General features: G+C 40.3%; 1 protein-coding gene across 2 annotated transcripts in view; it reads right to left on the minus strand.

Moving 5' to 3' along the window:
- The window catches only part of FBXW7 (F-box and WD repeat domain containing 7), a 192,026-nt gene that overhangs the window by 10,259 nt on the left and 162,089 nt on the right, over nucleotides 1–19,678 (minus strand). For both annotated transcript variants that reach the window (XM_082316415.1, XM_082316416.1), the window contains exons 4-8: nucleotides 17,513–17,654; nucleotides 10,007–10,141; nucleotides 5,455–5,578; nucleotides 3,436–3,572; nucleotides 1,678–1,791 (exon numbers count right to left, since the gene is read on the minus strand). In XM_082316415.1, the coding sequence (XP_082172541.1) occupies nucleotides 1,678–1,791; nucleotides 3,436–3,572; nucleotides 5,455–5,578; nucleotides 10,007–10,141; nucleotides 17,513–17,654 (652 nt within the window). The remainder of the gene's footprint in view (nucleotides 1–1,677; nucleotides 1,792–3,435; nucleotides 3,573–5,454; nucleotides 5,579–10,006; nucleotides 10,142–17,512; nucleotides 17,655–19,678) is intronic.

Raw genomic sequence — 19,678 nt, forward strand, 5'->3', positions numbered from 1 at the left:
TACTAATTTCTGTTGTTAATATCCTGTTCTTTCTAACATCCTTGAAAATGCCTTGCTTTTTTGCTCTACATAGATTTCCTGTTCTTTAACATTTTTTACCAGTCTTCTGCAATTCCTGGCTCCTAACTTAATTCACTGCTATCAAATCCATCTTTTTTAGTTCATAGCTGTTATTCACTTTTACACTTCCCCCCCCCCTTTTTTTTTAATTTCAAGTGATTTGCTCATATTTTAAGAAATCATCCTTCTAAAGCAGTAAGAACACAGAATCCTTATTTTGGGCTTTACATCTGTCAAGGGAATTATTTAGTCATGTTCATTTGCACAAACCAACCTTTAGGGGTTTTTTATTTTATTAATTCTTCAGCATCAGTAAGCATGAGGGCTGATACAGCACTCTTCCATCTTTCATATACAATTTCTGGCTGTCTTAAAGGTTTGCGGTAAATAGTCACACTAGGATTTGTAATTACTTTCAAAAAATCACCAAACAGGAATTGTTAAGTCACACTACTATGATCAATTTTATATATTTAAAGGAACATTTTGCTTTTGAGAGGGTGGTATGTACAAAGGAAGTATTAGTCACTTGAGTTTAGGCTTCCCTTTTCAATTAAAAAATGCAAATTTCAATATGGGTTCCTTCATTAGACAGTTTGTTGTAGGGAAGCCAACAGAGGCAGGGTGAGGCTGCCTGTTGCTTTTAATTTTATTCTTCCCCCCGTGGTATCTACAGTCCCGTCAAGGATCTTCTAGGCATGCAAAGACAAATGCTTAATACATTCTGCTTCAACATTATGAAGTGGCTACCCTTGCACATCTTAAACATGTTATCCCCAACAGCTGTCCTGTTGTTCACGTAACTGTATCATTAAAACAAAGCTAAGTACACGCAATACTGGTCTAGAAGGAAGAAGTACTGTTTCCCTGGGGCCTTTTCTGTATCCTTGGAGCACGGTCAGCCAGGCACCTTAAAACAAAAAATCTGTGTGCTGAGTTGCTGTGCTGTTCTCACATGAGTGAAATGTTCAGTACTGTCTTTTTGATTGCACATATTGTTTTGCTTCTCTAAGCCAAAATTAAATTATTGAAGCTTATTAAATTCCTGCCTGAGCTGGATCTAATTTAATAGGAAATATTTAAACCTAAAACAAGTTACTTTTTTTTTCTTTGGTGCCTCAGCAATGTAGTAGCTTAGAAAGAAAAACAAACTCTGTATTTGAAATCAGAGCCAGTAAAATGAACACCCCATTTCAACAACTTGAAAACAACAGAAAGAACACTAGAAGGCAAGCGAGGAAGGGAGATCCAGAGGGGTAAAAGCAGGCTAAATTAAGCTTTAAGGAAGATAAAGTAACGTATCTGTCCAAATTCTTTAGAATCCACGTCACAAACGGCTCCACAAGAATAGCAGAATTGCCAGGAGAACAAGGATATATGCCAATGGTAACATGAGCAGCATTGCAATTTCACATCAAGGTGACTTTTTTGAACTAGAATAGTTTCTGTGCAGGAAAAGATGACCCGAATGGTTACCCGTACTTTTTCTGATTCTTGCACCAGACGGCACCAAAGACCACCCTGCAGTGCCGTCTGATGGCACGGCGGCGTTTTTGACGTACCGGTGCTCTACCTGTAGCTCCTTCCCTACGGGACTCAGCAAAGTAAGCGACTCACCTTGCCTGTAACCGCGGACCACACTTTGAGGGTGTTGTCATCAGAGCCGCTCACGATCCGGTTCCCGCAGAACTGAAGGCACGTGATCACGTGGTCATCGTGGCCTTTGAGCACCTGACGATAAAGAACATAAAAATCTACAGTCACAATTTAACGCAGGAGATTAGAGGGAAGCAGGAGAAACAAAGTGCTCTTCTGATTCATAAATTATAAAATGCTAGAGTTGCTTCAATAATAATGAGGCCCCTTAATCCCGTGTGTCAAGTCTAATTTACCGCCAGCTGGGACCAGAGAAGGTATTTTCCTTCTTCCATGGAGTGATGCTGCATTGCTTAGCAAGCACGCTACAGTTATTGTAAGCCTCCTAAAAGTACCAGGAGGAATCACTAATACAGGTAGGCTGCATTAGTAACTGGACACTGCTCAATCCTCTGCAGTTACTCCATCTCTGTTTTTTTACTTGAGTTACTTCTTTTACCTTTTAAGAGTCGTTTCAATCTTGAACAAAAAGGAAGGGGTTGTATTATTTGCTGCATATTTGTATTTCAGTGGTCAAGGCTGACTATATCTAATTTTTTTTCCTTACCAGCTGAGCATTGTAATCTATTAAATGCCAGGCAGCACCAAAGTAAAAAACTAGAAAACCGTTAACTCAATTAAATACAAACAAAAGCGATAATTTCATGTGCTGGAAACGCAGATTGGAATGTGGCTTTATAGAGGTGGGATTTTCAATGCTTTATTTGGGGAAAACTGCAATTCAGTATATTTTACTACAATACATCAAAAAATTCCTTATCAGAATACACAGGATGAGGAGTTTTTTATTTAAGATATCTGAACACTTTTCAAGATGTTCATCGAAATGAAATGGGCATTTGGATAATGCCTGAGGCTGTAATTTTAATAATAATTCCAAGATAACTTGATGTGGCGTATCCAGGCAAGAAATAGAGCGCCGTTGCCAGAGATATGTACGTAAGTCACGGCCAAATAAACAGCAGGATATAGCCAGAGGTTTTCCATGGGAATTTTTTTGTTCTTATTTTTATTATTTTGTTGGGACAGTAACCAAGAAAACAGGCAAATTGCCTTAAAACCTTAAAAAGCCATGAATATTGGTTTTCTTCATGTTTCTGACTGTGTGTTCAATACCAGGTTTGATTAGACAGTTGCTATTTTATTTTACAAAAGGTTTGAAGTATTGCTTCATATCTTCATATTGGAAAAGGTGTAATGGTAACATATCAATATCATTAAAGGATTTTAATATTTTAAAAAACAAAAAAAATCTTAGCACGGAATGAAGTTATTGTATAAAAATAAAGCATGAAATGATGACAGAATAGTTGTGGAGTATTTTTATGTTGTGACATGGCCCAGCTCTACAAATACGTATATATATATTTACATATATTATATATGTGTGTGTATGTTTAATTTTAAATATAAGTATTTCCAATCAAGTTTCTGAGATTATCTGTCTCAGACTGGCCTATTTATAGGAATTCATAGAATTGTACAGAAATTTTTAAAACAGCAGTGGAAGAATTCTGCTGTATGAAGAATCGCATTTTGATTTGCTAATATGGTGCTCACAAATTATTTTAAAGCCAGGCTAAGCCAAAATACATTCATTTTTTTTCCTGTAACAATACATTTGTGCATGGATAGTCTGGCTTGTCTGAAGAAAAGAAAAAACCCTATGAGTTGATCCTGCTTTGTTCGTGGCACCATGGACATAGCTCAGAGACTTACCTTGGGTGATTTCAGTTCTCCCCGCCGCCAGTTGGTATCAATCCTGTGTTGTCTAATGTAGGCGCTTTTCCACGGACTGTGTATAAAGCCTGGTTTTATTACTTTCCTCCTCTTGATATGTAACGGTTCATCAATCCCTAAAATGAATTTAAAAAAAAAGGGGGGGGAGGGGGGAGATGAGGCCACCCCAAATAAAACAACTTCTCTCCGTCCCAAACCTTTCCAGTGCCCTCTGACATTAAACACTGCATTGACGTAACAACCTCCCGCATGCCAATATGTGCATGAGGCGTCAGCGACGCCGCCCTGCTCCCCAGCTCTTTATACTACACCTTTCCTTGTCGTTTAAGCGTAATCGTTACCGTAATCATGGCTGAAAATCCTCTAGTTCATCACTCCTTGCTGGCAACCTACTCGCTTGTTCCGAATCCCCCTTTCTGCGGCATAGTGCCTTGTTCAAATGGGTATCGTCCAACAAACTCCATCACCGCTCGTACGCTCATTTTGGAACCCTTCGAAAAGTACACCTTTCTGTCTGCCGTCCTCCTCTCTGGGCACCCATCTTCATGACCTTTAAGTTCATCGTGACTCTTGATATTAGTGAGCTTTTAATTCTTTTCTTGATTGGAAAGGCTGTGTGCCTTTGGCACTGTCCTCTCCAGGCTGGAATTTAAGTATAGCTATGCCCTTTCTGAATGGACACTGAAGCGGGTGGGCTTTGTTTTAGCCTTGCTACTACAGATACCTCTCTTTTTTTTTTACAATTCCCTCACCCATCTCTCTTTTCGATGCAGCTCCTCTCTCCACCACATTGCGTTACTAGCAAGAGCCTTGTCTCTTGCCAGTACGTGGATTTCACTCTTCTGCTTTTAGCCCCTTCTCTGGTGTCTCTTATCTACAAGTCTCGAATTAACTGCTCCTTCATATTACTGAGCGCCTCACTAAGGCTAAGCAGTCTACGATACTGCTCCGTTTGTGCTCTCGTTGCCTGGCCATATTTATTTTTACTTCTAAGCTCACAAACGTAGGCTCATTCCCCTCTCAACCTCCTCGTTTTTTTCTCTTTCTGTCCTCTTAGTGCATTGTCACTGAAATTTCTAAGAGGCGAATCTTTAGAGAAGATTTAAGAGGTTAGACACCTGGTTTCCACTGCAAAAGAAAACTAATTTAGGTGCCTTTACAAACAGCCAGCTACATTCGCGTTGGCATGGTTTTTTTAAAGTCTTTGCATCGGCGTCTTGCAAGTTCTTGTCTCCACGCTCGGAGGCAGCCTGACAGGTCCCTGTGCCCGGGAGGGTTACTGCTCTGAGATCACGTGCATGTGCTCTGCCCCCCCAGAGCCGACTCCTTGTTCATATAATTCTCCTTAAAAATAAAAACTTACATTCTTCCTCAAATATGCTCAAATATGTGGCTACTTTCCTGGGAGCCTTTGTTTGCCCATTCGTATTGCTGCTGAACCGCTGTATCTTCTCAATGTGGCACGAGCAGGTGATACCCATGCGGCTTACGGATTGCGTGTCCCTCTCTAAGCGATCAAGTTAGCACCTTCTCCCCTACCACGTGCCCTTTCTCTGTTAATTGTCCTACAAATGATGTGAAATTACAGCACCCCTTCTACTCAACCACTGAAACAGTTTTTCCTCCCCGTTATTTACAAACTGCAAGACTATACTCCTATCATTTTTACATCTCGGCTCTTATTTGCTTTGGTTGTATTTTGAATAAAAATAATCCTTAAAAAGCAAAACTAATTTTATTTTAAAAATGTACACCTAGTTTACTTTATAAATAGGATGTCCGACCTTAACTCTAGTTTTGTTTCTAGTACTCCATGGGTTATTTCTGCTTCTTACTTTCAACAGAGCTACATACCACGTAGCTCAAAGCATCACTAGCAGTAAATTTAAAGTCACCCGAATTGCCTTCATAAAACTTTAAGCTTATTATGTAAATGAACCGCACTTTTTATGACAGCGATGCTTTGACCATTACATCCATCGTTTTGCTCAGCCTTACCCTCCTCTTTGCATTTCTCTCTCCAGAGAAGATTATCTTCAGCCAGAATTCTCCAGTAACGGCATGTCTGGGCTGCCTGCAGAAGGTCCCTGGGTTCCAGGAATGACAGCACATACAGTGCCAGCTGTAAAAAAGGAAAAGAAAGTGTACTCTCCGTATTGCTTTCGAAAGGAAAAGTGAAGTAACTCCAAGTATTATCACACATCAGGGGCTGAAATACAGAAAATTGAAACAATAAATTATTAAACAATCTCAGAAACTTAACAGAGCTACAGTTTGCTCCAGTGGGCACATGAAAGCATAGCAATCATCTTAAGTATCTAAATCCATACACATCACATCAGAAATGATTTTAATATTTGCAAGAGAGTAGACGTCAGCTGGAATCACTGTTATCTTTTTAAAAATGTAATCCCCATTACTCTGAACCACGAACAGAATTATTACTAACGTAATTCTGTGTACGTTATTTTAGCTAACATGTATACCAGAAGTTATTTTGAGAGTTTAACTAGAAAATACAACGCTCACCCTGTGAGCAAATAGGAAAGTATGTTGTGGCGAGTAATGTCACTCAAGAAGCCTGCCTCCAGACAACGTAAATGCTGCGTGCGCTTGAGCTCCGAAGCACTCTGCAGCTGCAGGGCGTGCAGCGTACCTATCGCTCATTTTCTCATTAGAATGCAAACACCTTCCTACGCGGTGTTACGGGCTGGGATGCAGGAGGCCCGAAATACCTAACTTCGATACTGTACACAGCGTGTTACCAAAAACATACGGGAAATCCCGATAAGCACCAGAAGATAAACAGAAGATGAACTCTTCCATGTGACAAAATTAAAGGTTGTTGGGAGAATTCAGACTTCAGTTGACTGAGCTAAGCTATATAATGACCACGATAAAATCCCCAGATCTCCACAAGTATCTTCAGATGTATTGAAGTCTTAAGCAGGGCCAGAGGCATCTAAAACAATCCAAAGTACAGGGACAGCTATCCTTAAGAGTACGATAACCAAGTACACCTTTTCTACTTGAAGCAACGACGCATCTCACCAGTCACGGAAAAGATAAGAGGCAGGAAAGTCCCTTCCACGGCTAAAAACTCCGCAGAAAGAACAGTACTGACAAAACGTGATGCAGAAGACTACTTGCATGCTGAAACAGTGAGGTCTTTGTCAGTAACCAATAGAATGCAAAAGTCGTCAGGGGAATCAGATCATCCACTTTTACTATGGCTTCACGTATCTTTTTGTGATTAGGATTTTTTGTTTAGTTTTTAGCTGGAGTTATGATGTATATAAATAGAACCTGCCCTTCAAAGCAGCACAGACTGAAATTCAGTAAGGAAGTCATAACCGTAGGCTGTGGACCTCAGCAGATCCTTGGCCTTCCACTGTGAGAAACATTTACTTTCAGTAATCTAGAGCAGCCAGTGACTGCGCAGGAAATAAAAATCCAGTAGGCCAGAGCTGTTTGTTTGCATTTTGACTGCACACACACCTTATTTGCAAGTCATCACCTGCTGCTCACGTTGGGCACGTAGGACTCCGCGTTTGAGGGACCTGCACCTTAAGTTATGCATTAGATCCCGTCTGCGCCCCAGGCCATAAGGCTGAGGAATCTTCCTTCTGGCCCTGCTCAGGGAGTCAGCATTTAGGATCTGGTATCATATATTACACCAGCGACAACTGTACCCATCTTTTTAGACCTTCTGTCCTAATTCCTGGTATGTAAAATTATTTAAGAAGTGCTGTTTCCTAACACACGTCAGATAGTCCTGCATGCAGCAAGACTGAAACGTGAAAGAGATGCTTTCCATTTTTTCTGGATGTTCCTTAACTGACAGCAGAGTTTGTTTAAATATCACTTGTCCTAGCTATACAGATAGGACGCTTGCTAAGATGGTGTTAATTAAAACCTGCGAGCCAACTGATTCTAAAACAGGTTACATATGGGTGACATTTATTTTAGACTATATTTATCTAAATAGTCATCAAGGGTCAACACAGCCCACAGTTGACTTTAAGATTAGCAGTGCATAAAAGATGACGTCCCTTTGTCTCGGCTCATGGATCTAGTTATAAGGAGACTTCAGGTAGCAAAGATCTGACCTTTGACTCAACTGTGACTACTCTCCGCTGCAGCGTTAATAATACCCGATAATAAGCAGTCTCTTGCCTTTTTCTTCACTCACACACACGGCACCAACAAAACTTCTTTGGCTGATTTCAGCAAAACTCCTAATCAGTTGGTTTCTAGACCTGGTTTTCACAAACAAGTAATTTCAATAATTATTTCTAAAGTCTCAGCAAGAAAACAGGAGTATTCATTTCAGATTAATTGTTTGACTGCATGTTTTCTCAGGAGGAAAGCAAACATTTTCTTGGTTATTCAGCGATTAAGTTACTGTTTTTGCAATTGCTGAAAACGCTTTTGAAGAAAAGCCCTCCTGTCGCAGTCATCTTCTTGTTCTGGTCAGGTAATAAAATCACGGCATTGCATCCCACAGCACTGGAGATAACTACAGATGTTAATGGGGAGCGACAACTCAGGAGAGCGTGTTTTCACGGGATGCTGGCTTTGACAGGGAAGCCTGCTCACGGAGCTGCTGACCCTAACAACTCACTCGTGCCCCACAGCTCAGTTCGTCACCCCCCACGGCAGCCAGCACAAGTAGCTGGGGACAGCATCACCTCGGACAGCTGGGTGAAGAATGAGCTTCAAAAAGGAAAGGAGGTGGTGGAGTTAGCTCCATGGGTTTTTTCGTTTACCTCGGTTACTTTTGGTGACAGTGACTGGGGGTTAGGAAGCTAAAATTATTCAAAGCCAGCTTCGCTGGTGAAGTCAGCCTTTCATGAAGCTAAGTGCTTGACAACATTCTGGTTTCAAGAGGCAAGAACAAACACTAAAAATAAATTAAACAAATTAAACACAAGTAGCTTACAATGGAGTCAAGAAATATAAATGACAAAGGAAGTTTTACAGCTAAATAGCGTATCTTTTCTGTGAAGAAACTGCTAAAACAAACAGAAATAACAACATGATCATTAGTTACAGCATAACTAGATCCCTGGTTGTACTCAAATTAGTTTTGCCACTGAATCATGCAAAGACAACTGACTTGTGAGTTACTGTTATCAATTCTGTATTAAATTTCCAGATTTAATAGATGCAGAAGTGGCAAAGTATTTTCTGACTTCTCAGAAGATAAAGTCTTGCTGCCTTCCCCCGCCCCTGAACTAAGGCTGCTTTGGGCAGCTTCTCTAGAAACACGGCAACCACACAGAGGCCTCTTCTCCTCCCGCAGCGTCCTTCCCAGTCAGGAGGAAGGCTGCCGCAGGAATGCTGCTGTAAATACTCGGCTCGTGTCACGCGTGCCGAGTTAATACTTGGTCCACAAACTGCTTCCAACCCTTACCAATGCTAACCAGCAAGGGAAAGCTGCGACACTTCCCAACTCGTGAAGCTATGATAATATGTAAGAGGAAAGAAGGGTCTTGTACATCTGAGTCTTCAAAAATAGGACAGACACCAGAAAAAACATCAAGAAACAGAGATACAGAACAGTCTTCAGGTAGTAAGACCATGCGAAACACAGCAACCAAATACTAGCACCAGAATATCTTTTAAGAACTTGCTTTGTAATGTATTAGTAACTGAAGGCTTAGGAAGACTTCGGCCCTCCTGAAAGTTTTCACATGGAAAACCCAACATGCGGTAGATCTGGCAAAAGAAAAGAGACTTCCTCCCCACTCCAAGTAACAAAACAATTTTCAAGTCCCTAAAATCAATCAAGGTCAGAAGTACCATTTCTAAATGAACTACAATAGTCCATTGAGTAATTGCAGCAAACTGGGTTTGTAATCTTTTGTATCCACCCTCATGTTCTAGTTGTGAGGACATCAAGGATTACTCTTCTGTGGACAGCATTTAGTTACACATGCTGAAATCTAAATCTTAGTTTCTCTTTAACCTTATACAACATGATCTGATTCGCAGTAAAGGGTTTACTGTAAGAGATCTGCTTAATCAGGGTTTGGCTTTAGCCTTAGTGAGAAGTGCTTTTCTGGGTTTACTTTGGGGTTTTTTGGTAGAGATTTTAGGGCTCAGTTTGTTTAAAGTAAATTGAAAGATAATATGTACCAAAACCCCACCACTTAAGCATTAAACAATAATGCTTATACTTACAGAATAATGTGCAGAGAGGTCTTGCATCCAGAGGAAATGTTTGTGTGTGCGTGCCCTCACAGAATTAGTTCTCAATAAAAAAGCACAATCAGCCCAATTAAGATACAGAGATATTGTTAAAGCTACTGGGATTTTGTTTAAAGGAGTTATCCGTATTTCCAGGTATCTACATGCCTATCAAGAGATAAATGTACGTTAATCTGAAATTACAGTCGCCATGTTATGGCAGCGTACCAAACCGTGGACCTCGAACATCAGTTTGCATCACTACGTTGGCAAAACTGAACGCCGTAATTCGCAGGGAAGTTTGTAAAAGGTGGCAGCCGCCGCGCTGCGCAGCCCGGTAGCAACCTGTACGTCTCACCTCTTTGGGGAGCAAGGAAATGAAGTCTCTTTGAAACTGGGGCTCTATCACTTGCATCATGTGTTTTACTTGCGTTGGTTCACAACTATCAATCAGTTCATCTAAAGCAAGTAATTTCTCTGGTCCACTCCAGCTCTGCAAGAAAAAAAAAAGAAAGAAACAGAAGCTTAGTTTAATACACTAGTTTGGTTTACATTCGTTAAGTGCCGTTGCTTTGCCAATAAGGCAAGTTACGTTTCCTTGTCGAGCTATATACAAAGGCATATAAAGAGCATATAAAAAGCCAGCAAGAGAAATGCTCGTGTTAATTACACAAAAATGAGAAGTTAATCAACACAAAATATTGAAAATTACTACATTGATTCATAAGCTAAGAAAGGATTTGTTATGCACACACATACAGATTAGCAATTAAATAGATAATAATATTTAATAATAATAATTAAATGAATTAAGCTGCTCTAGAAGTTCATGAAATCTACACACACATTACTGACAATGAAGGGGTTGCAACACAAGGCCCTCCCTCTCCATCTTTCTCCGTTGTGCTTCAAGTGAGATGATAACTTTTAACCTTTATGTTTCATCTGGTAGACCAAAAACTTTGCGTGAAACAAGAGGCAAGGAAAGAAAAACTTTTCCTAGAAGTACATTAGCTTACTGCCTGCTTAGTACTACGGTATGTCCCTAAGTGACAAGGCTGTAATTTCAGAATCCTGGCTATAAACCAACGTATACTTTGTAAGTATCAATTTACACTTGAATAAACAGGGAATTTTCATTGGTAATTTTCTTACTTCACATTTTTACTAATGGGCACCATAAAATTTGAAGATTTTAATAAGGCACTCATCTGAGAGCACAGCAGATTAGCAGCATCGTTTGTAGAAAAAAATTAATAACTGAATATACTGCACATCTGAAAAGCATGTCTTAAACTCATCTGTGCTCATCAAAGAGTTTTGATTCGTTATGTGAAAACAATTCAAAGAAAAAAATAATTTCTACAGGAAAAAACAACAGCCACTGCTAGCTGATTTAGCAACAGAAAAAGAGCATGAATAAAGCCTTCGAGAGGAGAGAAAATGAGACATCACAGTTTTTGAGAGCAGATTCACATTCATATTCTTGAATGTCTTCTAGAGTGACATTTACAAGTCAATTAGCACATACAAATGATATTACAGTTATGGTAAGAGGCTAACTGAAATAAAAAAAAAAAAGGCAAGACACCTTACAATTAAGATTTCTGTATTAATCTGCCATGTATCGCAGGACCTTTATTACTGATGCTCTAAATTTCTGTTCTCTGGATTTGATTCTGACAATTAACTCCGGTCTCCGCAACACGACAGTGTTTGTGTAGTGTGAAGTTTCTGCAGAACAATGAGGCAAGTGAAGGAGAAGGTGGAATTTTTGAAAGCGAACACAAAGCAGATAAACACCCAGCTTTACTTGACATAGAAAGATCATCATGTTGCATCATTTCTCCCTCATTAAAACATCAAAATACCTAGAATGTCAAGAGAAGTGTCATTTACCCACATGATGACCCCCCTGACTTTCAGGTGGCCCCATGCCATCAGGGCAGCGCAAGCAGCTTCACGCTGCCTTCGTTACGGAGCGAGCGGCTGCCGGGACGGTTGTGAGAACGCAGGCGGTGCGCAGCGCTTGTTCACCCCGGTGACACGCTCCTGCCCTACAGCAACCGCGGGGCAGATACGGGACAGCCTACCCTAACAGAGGAGGGGAAGGACGTTCCCGTCACCTGAGCCTTCCCACACACTGCTGGCGACTGGTACGATGGTCTAAGGCGGAAGAAAAATATTCCCCATCTGTGTATGTACGTAGATTGCCACCATAGGAGATGAGGGTTTCTATGTCTCTGATCCCATGCCGCAGAATATTAAGAAGAAACAAGAATGTCTCAGCATAAATTGCTGCAGTGTTGTTATAAAGAGCCTTTATTATAAATTTCTTTCAACAGAAACATTTGCATCACAGAGCGGTTCCCCATAAATCATGCACTGACGAACTGTTTATCTCACCAACTTTCCAACTGCTGTTTGTTTCATTAACCCAGAGCTTAGCCAGTGTTAGGCACAAACGTTTGCAATCTTTAATCTCATCTGTCAGCTGTGTTTGAATTTAGGAGAATTAAAAAAAGGGCAAGTAATACCTGTACTACTTCCTTATAATATATATTTCCAAGGTCAGTCTACCTTTAATTTATAAGCAGCTACATTTATTACATTAGAACAACTCAACCTGAAGAGCATTGCTTTTTGCTGTGGCAAACACTGCTAGCAGTTATGAATGTGTTACTGATTAGTAATTTCACTGTACGCTATCTTAATCTGTAACTCTCTTCCACTTAGACATTTCTGGTTTTAAAATACAATACAGATCTGAACAGAAAAGGGAAAAGAGTCAAGAATGGGCGAGAGATGCTAATGAATAAAAGCAGCACCCTCTTTCATCTGCCCGTTCATCATTGGGGGATGGCTACGGGCAGCTTCCTAAGGCTCTCTTTAAGCAATCAGCTGCTACAAAATGCCTTCTCTAGGACACCGTCCCCTTAGTCTTTCACTTAAGCAAACAAACCTCCAGCTACAGTCAGTAAGGGGTCTCTGAGGGAAACGCCTGGCATGGAGAACTGGGACGAAGCCTTGCCAGATGAACACAACTGTTTGCGCTAACGAAGGCAAGATGAGTAAATTACTGTTTCTGGGCCCCACAGCTTGATCCGTTTGCACAAAAAGGGCACGTAGCACATTGAGCGGGAAGGGTAAGAAATAAGTTTGTGGCTTTGATGAGAAACAAGAGTAAACAAATGTCGCAAAAAGAGAAAAAAACCAAGGTAAATGCGTGCCAAAGAGTCTGCAAAGTTTCAAACACTGTAGATGACCAGAGACTTCTGAGACACATGGTGTAGTGACCAGATACCTTGGATTTCTACCAGGTGATTCCCTTTCAAATTGAAGATCCTTGTAAAGAACATACTTTACCTTAAAATGCATTTGTTTGATTGGTTTTCCTCGTTTTCAAAACATAAGTTCAATTTTAATGTAAAATTAAAATAAAGCTTTTATTATGGGCAGGGGTTCCCCTAGAAAAGGTAACTCCAGGATTCATTTGCATACCCCTTGGAAAGCCAGCAGGGACTGCTGATACCGCTCTTGGAATGACCTGAGATTCCTGAAGGAACAGCCCCCCTCTTCCCTCCCGTTTCCTCAGGGAGGTGCCGATTTGTCAGCCCAGGCCTTCTGGCGGGTTCATACCACCTCCTCATCCAGTAAGGCAGCTGCTGCAAGCATGGCACTACCTCCCCAAAAACCATCCCTTCCTTTTCCCCTTTCCTATTCTATTTACATGTCTTTCTTTTGCACGCATGCGAAACAGCTTTATAATCAGTATAAACGACATCTTTGCTGCTTCTACAACTTCTACAACTTCCCCCTCCTGTCTGCCCTGCCCCCCAGCCCTTTACCACCGTCTGTTTCTGCACCTCTGCTCTTCCACGATCTACGCTTTCCTATCACACAGCTCTCATCTGCTAGCTCCGATTTGTACAATTGCGTTTGTAGCAATTACATCCTTTTTCTGTTATAGGTATACTTAGGACACTTATTTTAAAGGGTGTGATTTCAGGGTGCTGTTCTCCGTTACTGAGTTGTGTTAATGGAGGTCTGTCATTCCAGAGACCTGCAGGAAGGGCTCTTCTGGAGCCTGCTTCTGTCTGACTCTTGGATCGGTAACCGAGAACCCTGCCATCCTCCACCTCAAAGGTATCTCCGTCTGGATAAAAATGGCACCTAAGTACAACCCACTGAAAGAAACACCGTCTACATCAGCAGGCAGTTTGCCACAACAGGAGGGGTTCGGGAGCAGCTGGTGCTGAAGCCCCCACATTAACCCATCTCGAAGACCTCGTCTGGTCCCTTGGGCTGAACATCTGCCCCCCACGTGGTGGGAACCTGTCTAGAGGAGCAGCGACTGGTCCAGACCCTTACGTCCCTGCTATGGGTTGGACAACGTAGACTTTCTTCTGCAAGGAGTCTAGTTTGTATGTATCAAAACTGCCCTGAGACCCAAACCAAAGGGAAACAGGCAGGGGCGATCAGGAGATCTGCTTTAAGTCTGCACTATTCCTCTGAAACAAACTGATAACGGTGACACAGCCAAAAGGGGTATGGCGTTGTAGTACAGCTCTCTCCCATTCTGCGCACAGGGGTTGTACAGAAACCCCAAACCCTTGACCAAGTCCCCCCACAAGACAGAGAGCAGAAAATGCTGCAGTGCTGGTTATGATACAATCTCTACCGCCTGCTCCATGGAAGAGGTGGACTACTCAGTCACACATTTATGCATTCATGAGCGTCTTTGGAAGAATAAGAAATGAAGAATGGTAAGTAATTTGAATTTAGGTGGCTTAGCCAACTATTTATGTAAAAGCAAGGAACAGTACTCTTGCCAGCCAGAAATGGCAAAAGCATTTTGCACACTATCTAAATTGGTGAGAAAAAAAATGCTTCCAATTTTAGGTAAAATAATAGCATTCACTAGTTACCCAAAGTGACTGCCTATACTTACTGTGTATGGAACAACTTTTCAACATCAATATTCCAAGAAAATGCAAATTTTTTATCACATTACTTAAACAAAACCCAACACTGTAAGTATGTGAAGTAGGAAGAATGAAGAGAGAAAGAGGGAACTTAATAATTTTTAAAGCAGTACCATCTCTGAACTTAGCAAGCAGCTGATTTCTTTTTTTTTTCCTTATGGCAAGCAATGTGGTGACTTAAAAAATATATCCTGCTTCAATAAAATAAAATTTCTTGTAAAAGAAAAAATCTTGTAAAGATACACTTGGGCACTGAGTTTTAAAAATCTTATAGCGGATATTAAAAAGACCTGAAGCCAAGAGCCACTGCAAAACAGAAAAAATAAATAGGCCTTTAAGAAATTAAATGGTTTGAACCTATTAAAATGCTTTTCTATTTTTCTTTCCAGACTAACATTTCATTGAAATCAATACACGTCTTCATTTTTGAAGGAAAGTGCAACTGCACTTCCAAATGTTTCTCCTTTCTGCATTAGTTTTTTGTCACTTTCAAAATAAAAGGCTTAGATCAACTATAGAACATAACAGCAGCAAAAACATAAAAAATAAATTTAAAAAGCCCTTCAAGGCCATCTTAAGTTTTCTTAATATTTGAAGAGTGGTCTTGCTTTTTAATTTGAAAAGATAACATAGGAGAATGACTGAAGGCCAACGTACAGGTGAGAGACCTCAAAATAACCGAGTATCACTTGTTAGTGCTAGCTTCCATGCCCAAGGACAGTTCTACCTTGCAACACTACATACAGCCAGCTAACGTGCCCCTGGAAATTTAAAATTAAATGGAAATATATTTTCATATAAAATAAGATAGTGCTACTAAATGCAGGCTTAGCAGGCATAGAGCACATGAAGAGGAAAGCTCTCCCCTTTCTGTTTCTGTACAGGAAAAGCTTTGCATCGCATGAATGATGCTACGTGTGCCATTTAATTCTGCCCTCTGGGCAGAGCCAGCTCCCTTAGTGCTTTTACCCTCTGACTGTTCAAGACTTGCCCCTTCCATAAAACAAGCACACAGAAAATGAGGTGGCTTGGCATTAGCCAAGGAGATGTAACACTGCGATACAGCTACGTGACTTTGAAAGCTTTTGGTTCTAAAATAAGGAACTCCCTTTTGTGAATACAATAAAAACTACCAGTGACAGAAGTGATCAATAAGTGCTACTCGATGATCTCCAGTTATGAGAGAGAGGCCTCTCTCTCTCTCTCAAGAGTATAGATCAGCATTTAGGATTTTAGTACTGCAACTAAGTATTTTTGTATTTTGAAAGTATCTAATTATGTATTTATTAAAGCATGGTTGCTACACTACTAACCCCAAATCTGGAACCCTAAAATAATAACAACTGAACTATAGGCAAAATTTCCATGGGCTTATAGACTTCTTTTCCTTATCCTCACCAAACAGCCGATAGCATTGCTTTTACTGTCAAGCACGTCTGCACCACTCCCTCAAACATTTCAGCCTTTCATAATCTTTTTTTTAAATATGTAACTACCGATAACTAGCAATCTTATGTGAGAAAAATACACATTGTACATTGTAGATAACAAAATAGCTTTTGTTAGTACAAAGGCTTTACCATTACAAAATGTTAAAATACAATGTAGTATTACATTATCATATATACAAAGTACCATTCAAATATGATTCTTAGGGGTTAAAAAGACGTATTTCTATGAACAGTCTCAAAAAAGATACAGCATAATAATTAAATGTGATTGTTAAGAAACTGAATGATGTGTACAAGAATGTCTTAACTCCAAACTTCCACTGTTTTAAGCAGATTATAAATGTGTAAAAATAAAGAGGGAAGGAGTTCTACATTATTATTTTAATGTTCAGAACTGACAGTGATTGAGATCAATGGTATTATGTGGCAGCATGAATCAAGCCAAAAGAACGCTTCTGCCTGCAAAATTGTATGCTCGCTACTGTATCTACAATATTGCTCTTCTATCTGTGCCTGTTATAGTAATTGAAACAATGCCTGTATTAGTTAGTTACTCCTTTTGAAAATGTTTTTAGAAGTAACAGTTTATTAATCAAGATAGGAAGACATAATATTTCCATTTTTCAAACCTATGACTAGGACTCATCCCTGCTTCTTAAAAATACAGAGCGAAACTGTACAGTAAAGAGATCTCCATGGTACAGGTTATGGAAGAGGAGCAGAGGCCTGCCCCACACTGTGTTTGTATTAATGCACACAAAATTGGCTTAGGTGCTACCGGGCCGGTGTCCATGCGGATTTCAGTTTTGACCCGTGCCAGTGGTGCACAGCGCTGTCCTTCACACCTTTTCTTTTGCCAGATTAAGTTTTAGGCATTGCTGAAGGCTGTTGGAAAGATACAGAAAACCTCTTTCTCCCCTCTGTTCAACTGTGTACGCATGTGCTGGCTGACACTGTGTTCAGTATACAAAGATCAGTAAAAATACACATTGAGTTTCCTTTTAATCTATTTTTGCCAAACTTTTCTTTCTGTTCTTAGAAGACACCAGACTTATGACAAATTTAGTGCTATGCCTGCACCGAAGCAAACCGTGCACTAATGCTTCTCAAGTTAGCTTGAGGCCACGGAGGCAGCCGTTTCATGTTGGACAGACTTTGCAGAAAATACGAAAGCATCAAACAGGAAGGGTTATTTTATGAAGAAACCAGAGAAAGCAGTTATTTTTTGTGAGTCTCTACAGTGACTAGCTGAAACAGGGAACAACAATTCCTTAAAGTTGATGCCCATTTGTTTTTGCAACAGTACACAAAATCAATGACAGACACACTCTGGGATGTATAAGGAGGACTGCTTCTACTGAAGCAACCTTTTACTTAAATCATGGAGGTAAGCAGCTTCGGATGTTTATTTCTCTAAGCACTGGTTACCTGAAACATTTTCAGCCATTCCTGAAGGCCCGTCGGTGGCTGCACAGATGTAATGCGGCGACGTTGCTGTCCCTGGCCATTGGCTGCCCTCAGGTCCCCAAAAGTAGTAGGTGTGGCAGAGCATGGCACCAGCCCCGTAGTACTACGATACAAATAAAAAGTGTTAAGTCACACGTAAAACCTTAAGGAAAATTCAGAGGTCTATTGCAGAACAAAAAAATCTAGTACAGGATTTGAAACTATTACTTAAACTCTTTAACTTCATGCAAAAGCAGGAACATGAAAAATTGTTCTGCTGGTCACTCAGGAGGTCATTTCCCTCACTTTCATAAATCCACCTCTTTCTACCACTGCAGTACTCATCCTCCAGCTAGGGGGAAAACAGGGATCACCTTTCAAGGCTGAAAAATTACCACTCCGTTAACTGGCCAGCAGGCTGCCTACAAAGATGCAGGTTTATCTATTCCTTTCCTTGCCAGAGTATTTCCTTTCCTTCTGGGCTGCATCTGTGCCTTCTGACTGGTGATGTGGGAAGCCAGAGCTCAGAGTCTCACCTGTATGTGAAATGTGCTAGTGCTGCTTCATCGCCAAACAGAAGAAAAAATATACCTATTTTTAGCTCTTAATATATTTTGCTGACAAAGAGCTGGTAATATCAAGCGGTTCTAGTGGCTTAGTGGTTTGGAATTACGCTTTGAAATACTCTATACAGTATTCTAAAGTTTGCATGTTGATGGAGTGACACGGGAATTAAAAGGGGGGTGAGGTGAAGAGGGAAAAGGAGCCAAAGGTGCTCCCTCAATTACAGTTTGATTTTTTCACTCGGACATGTTAAAAACCAGCTCATTCATATGGCATGGAGCTTTTAAAAGAGCTGGGATTAAGCTGCTATTGTAGGAGTCTAAAGAAATACAGCTGACTGCGTTTCTTTTTTTTTTTTTTTTACATAATGTAAAGTACTTCGTTCACAGACTATCAGAAGTTGTATTCCCTAGCAGGAAGTTTGGAACTCCAGTAGTGTTTGCACAAGCATGAAAATTTTAAATACAGTGTGGGACTCCAAAAAACCCTTTGCTTTTGTGTATGATAAATGCAGCTTTTTAGTAGGTAAGAGCTTCAGGGTTTTACTGACTTTTCAGTGGCTACAGGTATAGCTTCAAATGATGCAAGGCAAGTTCCTTTCAATATTTATCTCATCATAATCTACAAATATTTCACTCTACTCTTCCTTCTTCTGAAGGACTATCATAGCATGTCCTAACATTTACCCAAACTGGTAAAGAAAAGTAAAGATTGGCTCGAACAGGCTTATTTTTAACTGCTAATTTTACTGAGTAATAACAGAAACAGAAGCTGATATAAAAATACTGTTTCACAGATGAAAGATTCTCTTAATGACATTTGTATACTGGCTTTACCTGTTATATGCAAAGAGAGTTCACCAGGCCTGTCAATTTTAAAGAGTGTCTGATCCTAGGGAAACTAGAAACAAGCAGGCACAAGAACTGCATAATTTGCTTAAATATTATTAAATAAAATATAATCCAACAGTTTAAAAGAGAGAGGATCAGACATTATTTAAGGATTCTTTGACGCCAATAATGACTCAAAATCCAAGCAATGTCAATTGAAAGTATTTTTAAAATAAAATCTGGTTTACAGCTTACTCATTCTGATCACCTGTACAGAGACCCAGCAGAAGGCCTACCATTTAAGGTCCAAAATAAGGCTCTTAAAATGGGCTTATCCTGGATCTGAGCAATATGTAGCCTTGAGCTTGCCCCAGCAGGACAGTTACACTTTAATTTCTTCTGCTGTAAACTGGTTCTCAGTGAAAAACAGTTATTCAAAATAGGATCTAAAAGTCTCTTTGCTTTGACCTGAGATTAAACCTCAACGTTTTTGTTTGTGCTTTTATTTTTTCCTCTATGTTTCCGTTCCCCTGAAACAGCCAGTCAGGCTTCTGTGGAAGCTGGGCAAGTCCAGCGGTTCCTCTGAACCTGACAGATGCACTTGACAAAAAGCGTACGTTCTTTGTTGCTGAACTGTTTACTCTTACGGGAGTGCAGAGAACAGCGTGTCACCTGAAGAACTGCTGGCCAGCAAGAGGGTTCTTCCATTAGACTGATTTAGAAACCCAGAGAAGCTACCAGCTTGAGACCTGGG

The sequence above is a fragment of the Platalea leucorodia genome (genome assembly GCF_965183815.1).
Source record: "Platalea leucorodia genome assembly, chromosome: 6".
Classification (NCBI taxonomy): domain Eukaryota; kingdom Metazoa; phylum Chordata; class Aves; order Pelecaniformes; family Threskiornithidae; genus Platalea; species Platalea leucorodia.